Source organism: Anarhichas minor, unplaced genomic scaffold (genome assembly GCF_050575085.1).
Source record: "Anarhichas minor isolate MPS153535 unplaced genomic scaffold, ASM5057508v1 ptg000028l, whole genome shotgun sequence".
In the NCBI taxonomy this organism is placed as follows: domain Eukaryota; kingdom Metazoa; phylum Chordata; class Actinopteri; order Perciformes; family Anarhichadidae; genus Anarhichas; species Anarhichas minor.
In genome coordinates, this window is record NW_027466474.1 from 534,514 (window position 1) to 544,524 (window position 10,011).

The 10,011-nt window shown below is 39.9% G+C and overlaps 1 protein-coding gene across 1 annotated transcript; it reads left to right on the forward strand.

Annotated features, from left to right (window-relative positions):
* The first annotated feature begins 1,198 nt into the window (after positions 1-1,198).
* gask1b (golgi associated kinase 1B) lies at positions 1,199-8,005 on the forward strand. The gene is made up of 4 exons (XM_076103951.1): positions 1,199-2,069; positions 3,472-3,689; positions 4,887-5,107; positions 6,928-8,005. The coding sequence occupies exons 1-4, from the start codon at positions 1,199-1,201 to the stop codon at positions 7,133-7,135; spliced, it is 1,518 nt and encodes a 505-aa protein (XP_075960066.1). The 3' UTR covers positions 7,136-8,005.
* Positions 8,006-10,011: the final 2,006 nt, after the last annotated feature.

Genomic DNA, 10,011 nt, shown 5'->3' on the forward strand with positions numbered 1-10,011 from the left:
CCAACAATGTCGAGGTATTTATACTTTGCTTATTTTCAATTTTCTGCTACTTCATAGTTCTACCCCAGTACATTTCAGATATTATACGCATTATCAACTACAATTTGATTACGTAGTTACTTTGTAGAATCGAATTAATATTACAAAATATGATATATAGATACATAGTACAGGCTAAGCTGCCCAGCACATACAGTATATAAAGTAACATGGCACTTTAAATACATGTTTTAACGCTTAAGTAAAAAATGTAATGCCTGACTTTAAGGTCTAAGTACTTCCTTCACCTCTGCAGGTTTAACGACTAATTTGCCTGACTGAGGAGGACAGCACTCATCTGGACATCAGTAGTATTTATAGGCCACAACACAATAGTTCTATATTTAAAGATGTTGGTATTGGGGTCAGGAAATCCTGTAGCTGCTGCCTACAGCCTGCATCTCCCTTACACCGGAGGAAATGTTTGTTTCCTGCTGTTAACTGTTTCCATTTTCACATTTCTATTCTATTCTATTCTTTTCTATTATGTCCCAAGTTAGTTTGCACCCAGCCAATTAAGAATTAAGGACCAGCAGATGTCGCCTAAAACGCGTGATGCATTATGGACCAAATGTTCTTAGCACTTCAACTTAAATAATGACCTTCACCTCAAAACTCTGTATTTTGATTTAATCAAACAATATGACCATAAAGTCTACGATTCGTGTGACATTTTAGCAACAGCTAGGAGTTTTATTTTTTTTGTTTCAGTAAAAACAATAATTAGGCTATTAAAAAATACAAAACGGCTATGATTTCCCTAATATTCCTATTCATGCTGAAAAAGTTGCGTGGGAGGATTTCCACAATATTAGGGTATATGGCAACGTTATTTGCTACTTTTTATATCTTGAGTACGTTTGCAGAAAATGTAATGAAGTTCGATATAAAAGCCCCTCTGTGCTCATCAGGCTGTATATGTCAGAGGATTAAAGCAATAACTAAAAGAAGACATGAAAAAAACAAAACCTTCGAGTAGTCTTACGTTGGGTTGGAGGGTGGTTTCCCAACCCGTCCATCCCATAAATACGGAGTCGTATTCGTGCACTAGTGGCCACACATCCTTCCTTCCAAAATGAGTTTCGGGAGCTGTGTGCTCCTCCCTAGTTTGAGTTTGGCTCGAAAAAGACAGTCAACCATGATAATAACATAAGTTCTAATGGGGAAGTCTCGCTTTCACTGGCTGTTCTTCCCTTGTCTAAGACTGACCAGCAGCTTTCGGAGGTGCCCTCTTTCAAACAGGAGTTTGATAATTGCGAGCGCATGTGTTGTTTATTTGTTGGTGGTGGGTTCACAAGTCGGATACTCGCAGCAGCACCGGGACAGAAGGATTGAGAGAGAGAAGTACCGGCACACCCGTGGATTGTATAATTTGGATATTACAGACTCTGTGGATTTGCAGACCGGTGCGAGCTTTGTGGTCCCGACACGGTCCAACGTGGTGTACATAACGCTTAAGTCTAAGCGCTTAAAACCAGCACATATTCGGGGTACAATCAGACCAAAACTGAGGAGAAAAGTGAGGAGGAATAAGGATGAGGCTTATTCAGCTTTTACGCAGAATAAACTTGGCACTTTGGAGCGGGACGCTGGCCAAACTAAGCGCGAATTTGCATCCAATACTTCACGGGGAGAAACGAGGGATGTGTATTACAAATCTTTGGAAATAATCCATACGGACGCACAGGCAGACTCTCACATCAGTTCTATACGAATATACAGCCAGACGGCACCGCCGTGGCTCAGCCCACATGACGTGAAAGACATGCGCTTTCTCGCGGATGCCAAAGTTTTGCGCATCAAAGAAGTTTCTCGTAGATACTCTCCATCACTTCTGGTATTTGAGGGCGAGACAAGCGTTTCAACGACCAACCTGCAACACACACAACGGAGCAATGTATGTGGAGGGCAGTGTGGAGTTATCAGCAGCCCCGTGGACACCACTGAGGTCTTTGCCTTTCATCTGGACAGGGTGCTGGGGCTCAATAGGACATTGCCAGCCGTAAGCAGAAGGTTCAGCTTCTTATACGGTATGTTCACAGACACCAGGACAAAATCCCCCATTTGCTGACCGAAACAAAGAAAGATAGAGCAGTAGGGAGGTGGGATGGATATATCTGAGGAAAATAAATGTAATTTCTAACTTGATACGTTTCCTTTGGGGTATTTTGAAGGCAAAGCCATTCAAATGCAGAGTGGTACAGTACAAACCGTTTGAATGTGTTTCAACCCTTGAGTCACTGAATGTCATGCACACATTAAATGAAGGATCCATTAAATCTCTTAAAGCTCTGGAGTCAAGTGTTGAGAGAGATGGGTGCTGAAGATCAAACAGCCATGTGCTTTTGAGCAAGAGACTCTGCACATTGTGTGAGCAGGACTGTTGTCAGGACCACATGAGTCAGGACTATTTCGAGATCAGAGCCAGTCCAGACATATTCAGGAACAAACGCATCAATACACAATATGCACATATTTCCATGGCAGAATACTACTGCAATAAAACAGGTTGTTTTAGGTATAAATTCAAACTTCTACCAGAACTTTGAGAATGGCAGCACACTCTTACAAGGTGTGCATTTAGGAAGTTAGGGGCACAAACACAGCAGGAGACATAGAGCCGCTGTCCACTTTCCTTTCTTCTTCACTCCACCGATATTCCATCTTTGCCTAACATCTGTGTCTGTTTTTACGCCTACAAAGGAAACAAGAAACTTTTCCACTGTGAGTCAGATAACACAACATCCTGTTTCTGGGAGTCTGATTTGTTAGTGATTTCTTCAAACACTGATTTAAATGGACGGTTCACCCCAAAATAAAAATGGTTTCCTCTTACTTGTAGTGCTATGTTTCAGGCTAGATTGTTTTAGAGATACCAGCTGTAGAGATGTCTGCCTTATCTCGTATATAATGGAACTAGATGGCACTCGGCTTGTGTTGCTCAAAGCGCCAATAAAATACATTGTGGTGACAACTCAACAGCAGTGTCTCTTTACAGAAATCATGACCAATCATCACTCAAGATAATCCACAGACCCTGTTGTGAGCAGTTTCATGTAGGAACTATATAACTTGGCAACTGACACAAAATCAGTCCAGATTGATAAATATAGCACGACAGAGGAAATGTTATGTTTTTTTTATTTTGGGGTGCAACTGTTTAAAATGAATGCTTTGCAAAATTAAAGAATAGAAATATTTCTAAATATCCCTAGCGCCATTAATGGTAGTCCAGTTTTGATCTGCTAAAGTAACCAAGGTAAACAATGAGGTCATGCTGTGCAAGTGTGTATATGTTAACCACCGATGAAGTGTGCAGTATCCGTTGCTCAGTAAGCTTTTCCTGGATACAACATTTTTTTTTTAAATAGTCACTGAGACGGAACAGTTGCTGAAACTTGGCCATGTAATCCTTTTATCCCCCCTCTTTAGATGGCCAGCCCTGTCCAGTGGTGTTATGGGACGCATCTCTCTACCCAGAAGGCCGTGCTGCAGGCTGGTCCACCACGAGGTTAACATGGGGGGAGTACCAGAGCTCCCTGAAACAGAGATGTTGGCATAAAAACATCAACCCAAAGCCGGACTCTGGCTGCTCCACAGTTCATCACTATGAGTGGAGTAAACTGGCTCTGTTTGACTTCTTGTTACAGGTAACAGAAGCTGTTTGAAAACCATCATAATGGAAGACTGATTTATAAATTCCACATTTCTCTGAATGTGAACAAAAAGCAGCTTCCCTGTCCTTCTGTTTGCTTTTGTGCAGTTAGAGCCACTCTTTATCGAATTCCAAAAATGCTTCATGAATGACTTTTGCAAACATCCTGTTTTTGGCCAAACAGATGTCTTGTTTCCTGTGTGGAAGGCCCGGCTCTCTGATCAGATTTTGGCATTGGGTACACATCTCCTAAGAATTCTTTAAAATTCATCCCAAGTAACAGAATGAGGAAATGGAAAATATATACTTTTATTCCAATAGTTTGGATACCTTTAGAACTATTAAATCCGCCATTGCGGTCATAGTGCCACAGCTTTCATTATGTATCTGTGTTCTTTATTTGAAGTTCCTCATGAATAGATTCATAAATAAGTAAAGAGAAATTCATATTGTGCAGTTAAGAAAAACAGATTTCATACAGATTGGACACATAACACATATTGTCTAAGACACAAGTGACCTGAATATAATGACGTTATTATATTGGATTTTTCATAATGAATAATAAAACAACCAAACTTGCCCAGGTGACAAAAAACATCTTTGAATACAGAAGCTAATGTTGAACTCTTCTGTGTGTTGAGAAAACCCTTCTTCACAAAAAAAAACATCTATGAATATTTCTGAAGTTAGGGCCTCAATAGATAACTTAACTTCTGTTTATGATTGTCTTGGTGATGATTTTAATCTCTTTAGACTTTAGAGGTTATCCTTCCATAAATAAGGCAACGTCATCAAATCCTCCTTTTCATATTTTATGTGATATGACAGTTTTTGTATAAATTTACGAAATATAACCAGAGTTGCCATCAACAGTCCGCTGTGCTGTCCTGTCACTCTAATTGATGTCAATATCTAATCAAATAAACAGCGTTCATACCAAAGATGCACTACAAAAACCATCCTGCTGGATGCGTTTAGTTTTTCTCTGTAAGACAATTGCATTTATTTGATCCCCTAACAAAATCATGATGTTGTCCGTAAGATAATGTAAAAGGGATCCAGTCAATATTGCAAAATAAGTCATCCAACACTTAAAAAAAGAGAAAAACTCCATGAATACCAATGTGAAAACTCATAAATCAATCACAACTGTGATTGATTTATTGATTTATTTAACCTTCTCTTTCAGATTCACAACCGTCTGGATCCGAGCTGCTGTGGATTCAGGCCCAGGCAGGAGGACGTGTGTGTGAAACACAACGCTGAATGTGGGGACCAAAACCACATACAGCTGGCAAACATCATCCACAGGGGCCACGACCCCAGACACCTGGTCTTTACCAACAACAAGGGGTTCTTCGACCGCAATGAGGACAACCTGGACTTCAGGCTCCTGGAAGGAATCAAAGAGTAAGTTTGGATGACAAAAACATTAATTATGTGATAAATACTGCATATAGGAAATAGATTACGTTTCACTCATATTTAGTTTGCTGTGTGTGCTTCAAACATCAACAACTGACATGTGGAAAAGCAATGTATATTTCCTCAAACAATGGGCCTCATTCATGACAGTTTGTACACACAAATGTCATCAAAATATGGACTTTTGTCAGATTCATCAATGTTTTCCTTTTTACAAAATATAAGGCTATGTGTTAAATGATTGAAACTGTCCACTGCAAGGATTTTGTCGGAGCACAAGTGATTGTTGTCTTTCTTGGGATGTTTTTAGTAAGTTTTTACAACATGGTTGAAAAAAAAAAGCTGAAAAAACTCATTTTCATATCTGACAGGAGTGTGTTGAGTCTCTGCAAGGCTTCTGGAGCAACTTTGAAATTAATATTTTGCACACAATATTCTGCAAACACATGCATGAAGCAGTTTTTTACAAACAAAAACTTTTTCTAATCCCGCTTTGATCATTTAAACCTCATATTATTGCAAAAAATATTTAGATCTGGCTCAATAAAGTAAATATTTCCTTTGGATTTGAATCTCTGGGGCGTAATAATGTTCTTTCTGTTCATCCCCCACCAGTCTGTGTGGATCTGTGATTGAAAACCACACTGCCAAAACGTTGCTTTCTTTTCATCCATCTTTTGATCGATGAATCACTGTGATACCGTGATACCAGTGGGGGGACAGAAGAGAGACTTTTGTTTGGCAAGTTTTGTTTGTGTGTCTCCCCAAACATGGATCCTTGTGATCCACATCAAATATGTAGCTTCTATTCTGCCAAATGGGATATAAAGGCAACGTAAGTCTAAGCTGCTATTAGATGACTTCACGCTGCAAGATGACAGGACGTCATTCGATGATCGATCTTTTTTTTTTATCTCATGTTGAATTCTTTGTAGATCTGAGATGGTTTTATCCTTTTGATTTTTATCAAAGTTTGACATTTTATTCCATATACAACATGCAGTATCACAGTTTCTTGGAAGTTCAGAGCAGCTTGAAAACATAAACATAGTCAGCAACCACTTAGCAATCTCTCCATGGCTCTTCTCCAGTCATCTTCAAAGTCTTGGCCATGTACCCCCCCTCTCTCTCTCTGATGTGGTTTTTCATTTTTGATATACAAACATTTCTCTGAGGCAAAACGCCTCTGCAGGGAATAATGAAATCCATTCAAAATTTAGCGAGGCAAGGCACAAACCTGTCTCTGATTCAAGCAGCAAATACACTTTAGTTCACTAACAACCATCTACCAGCCTAAGTACATAGGATAGCAGTCAGCTCCAAGCCAGTGCGGCACAGCTTCACATGATATATATGTGTATATGTACATTGTTTTCTATCTCTGCTGATATTTCATGTATATGAGTGGAGCCTTTACCCACTTTAAAATGTCACACAAAATACCATGCTTACTAACTTTAATGCTGTCACTTTAATGTAGTTGTACGAACGTCCTCAGAGACAACTAATGCTGATCTGATTGAGTATTTTATTTTTTGGAAGTTGCTGCATAGCTGTGCACCTATGCCCTTGTTGTTCTATTCCTACAGCTTGTGTTGTTTGCTGCACTCTTGCCTGAGGGTTCATACCTACCATGTTCAGCATGTTGGTACACCCATAATAACAGGGTAGCTTTGCACATTGAGAATGGATCAAATTATTTCTACTCCCAGCCAAGAGCAGCTCTTCCTCTGAGACATGTGCCTGAAACTAAAACTCCAATTTGATTATACTTGCCCTTCCTGACTCACTCTCTGTCTCCCCAGGCTGCCAGAGCAGGCGGTGTTGGTGCTGAAGAACAAGAGGCTGAGGGAGAAGCTCCTCCAGTCTCTGTTCCTGGACCAGACATACTGGGAGAGCCAGGGCGGCCGACAGGGCATCGACAAGCTCATCGATGTAATTGAGAGGCGGGCGAAGGTCCTCCTCACCTACGTCAACGCTCACGGGATCAAAATCATCACAATGAATGTGTGATGAGAGTCAAGTGACCTCAATAATGCGACACAGATAAAGTAGAATAACGCCTTGATCTCTGTGACTTAATGTCCTTTTACAAGACACTGGAGCTTAATCCACTTACATTTTCTAAGTGGCTCTGATGTCATCATGTAATGTCATTTGCAAGTTCTTTAATATGAACTATCACAAGAAAATGTGAGCATAATGGTGTCAAGTGAAACTGGTCCTAATCGTCACGACCATATCATTTTACCGTGAAATATTGAAAAAATTAACAAGATTAATGAATAATTAGAGAGTTCTTTCTCTAATTATTCGTAAAGTAACAATTATCACATCGCTAATGAAGGACTTATTATAAATGGCACGACCCTTTTAAAATAGCACTGTGGTGGTGTTAATAACTGTGTGATAGAAAGCTTCTTTTGCGTAATGGAAACCAGTCATTTGCATCAGAGCCTGAGAGACGCTATAATTTAACTCATCAAGGTGAAATAATTCTTTCGGCCATCATCGTGTACAGAATATGCTGCAGTTATAACGTTGCTCCTCCTGAGGCCTCGCATTAAGTGTAATTTGCTTTGTGTATGACTGGAATGCACTCAATGATACTGGAATGCACTCCTCAAGTGTGGTGCAGGAGTAAGTTGTGGATAAAGGCTCTTAATGTAGCTAAGAAGCCACAACCCAGATCCACTTGGCTAGATTGGGACGACACATTCGCTGACTTTCCATTCTAATGAATTCTTATTTAATCTTGTGTACAGTCTAATGAAGTTTTCAACATTTTCAAGATATTATTATGGAAACAGCTTTGCATTGTGTCTGTACTTTATAAACTGATGAACTTTAAGATGAGAAGTCAGATGGTGTTATTCTGTTTTATACGCACTCTTTATTTTCAATTTAACGCCTTAAGCTGTAACCATTTTCACTGTATTTATTTATTTTTTACTTTCTTCTTAAATTGTTGACGATGTTTGAGCATCAGAAGGAGGTCAATAAAAGCATTTATTTGGCAAATATTTAAGCTTTGATTAATAATGTCTTAGTTCGAAGGAAATGAGCACAATTTTCAGTCATTGATTACAAATTTTGGCTTGTATTGAATTTTGGCTCGAGAAATGACAGCACGTCATTTGTAAATCCCTACTTTACTGTGATTGTATGAAACTTTTGCTGCTTAAATTGTCCTCAATGACATAAAAAACTAGTTAAAGTAGAGACAATCTTTAAAAAATGCATGAGCACAGACATTTTTTTTTCTCACGTCAAAGCATGTACAGAAATAGTCTGTGTCTCTGACATCTGAGCCAGAGCATGGGTTCTACTTTTCATGCTGTCGTAAACAGCGTGCTCTCGAGAGTTTTGTGGGTTATTTTCTCGTGTCCTTGCCGGGCATTCACTCGGCTGTTTTTTTAACCCCTCTGCACCCGCATTAGTGTGTCAGGGTAGTCCTTGCCTCTGTGTGTTTGTGTTAGAAAACCCTCCCCAGTTCCCAGAGTGCTCTGCAGCAGAACTTACTTACATATTCTCACACGATAACACACACGGACAAAAGGTGACTTTTGTTTTTTGACTGTTATGACACAATATATGTAAAGACACACACCACAGACACATAGGCAAGCATTATGACCTGGACCTTTCCTGACAGCCCCCCTATGTCCCCCCACACTGTCCCACTCAGTGAAAATAGAGCAGTGTAGTGTTCTGTAGGTCAAGTGCTGCACTCCAAACTGACATACAATCATTTAAAAGCAGCTACTTAGTCGGTCAACTTGGACACACTCAGCCAAGGGTTAGTTTGCACTTAATGATAAATGTTATTCTACCATATTGCCAATGAATAAAGTGAAATTCCTCTCTGCAGCGTTATTGAATACTAGCAGAAAGATGCACTGCAGGTATTGATGGGAAAAAGCAACAACACTCATCCCAAAGAAATCCAGCAATCAAAATCCATGAAAGCCCTTTCCACACTGTTGGAGAGAGGCAACTGACATGATGTTCAAACTACTGCCAAGATGGCAGAGCAACAAGAGTTGCACGTGTGAGCTTGTCTCACGTGATGTATGGTGTTAACAGCTATCTGGGTAGCTGAATGAAAATGTCCCGGTAAAGTCTTAATTTGCATAATTTGCTAAAGTGGTGAAAGTATACACCAAAGTAACATGGGATTTACAATGCCAAAATATTTTCATACTAGGTTTCTGACTTTCTCGAGCATGTCTCTGATAAGCATCTTTTTGTTGGATGCTGTCGCAGATGACAGCCCAAAGACAGCGAGCTTTTCCAACCTGTATTTTCGCTTTTCTTCTTGTTTTGATGCGTCAAGGACTCTTCTGAAAGTCAGCAAAGATAATTTGGACCCAACGTGGGGGTGTAACCCCCAGCCAATAAGCAGAGTGTGCAGCCTGTACCAATTCCCAGGTCTAACTCCGCCGCCTTGTCCCGTCCCTCGGCGTACTGAGGCTCAAAGAGAGCCGACAAGCCACAGCAAGATAAAGCGTGCCTTGGGCTGCATCCATTCACAATTTGGCACCTTCTCGCAGATTTGTGATTAGGTTAAGGTCCCTTTAGCAAAACATAGAAACTGCATTTGATCCTGAACAAACAAATGCTTTAGGTAAATCTATAGTGAAAGTTGAAAATGAAAAAATAAAAAGTATTACTCTGAAGTTAAGGGAAAATACAATGTTTGCAAATCATATGTCTTCAGGCAGGCCACTTCAACTTAAATACCTTTAAAGGCACAGGGCTTTGAACTTCAGTTTCCATGTTTTGTTAAGCGGGTTTTGGCTTGAGCACTGTGGAATAAGATGGTACATTGGATTATCTTATCAGTTCTCAAGAAACTTCACAAGGTTTGGCTTTAGGTAAGGTTTGTG

Bases quoted from the DNA above. Each gene is read 5' to 3' on its own strand.
- gask1b (XM_076103951.1), top strand. From the start codon at position 1,199: ATGGGGAAGTCTCGCTTTCACTGGCTGTTCTTCCCTTGTCTAAGACTG. The intron at 2,070-3,471 runs GTATGTTCACAG...CCCCCTCTTTAG, and splicing joins AAGGTTCAGCTTCTTATACG to ATGGCCAGCCCTGTCCAGTG. The intron at 5,108-6,927 runs GTAAGTTTGGAT...CTGTCTCCCCAG, and splicing joins CTCCTGGAAGGAATCAAAGA to GCTGCCAGAGCAGGCGGTGT.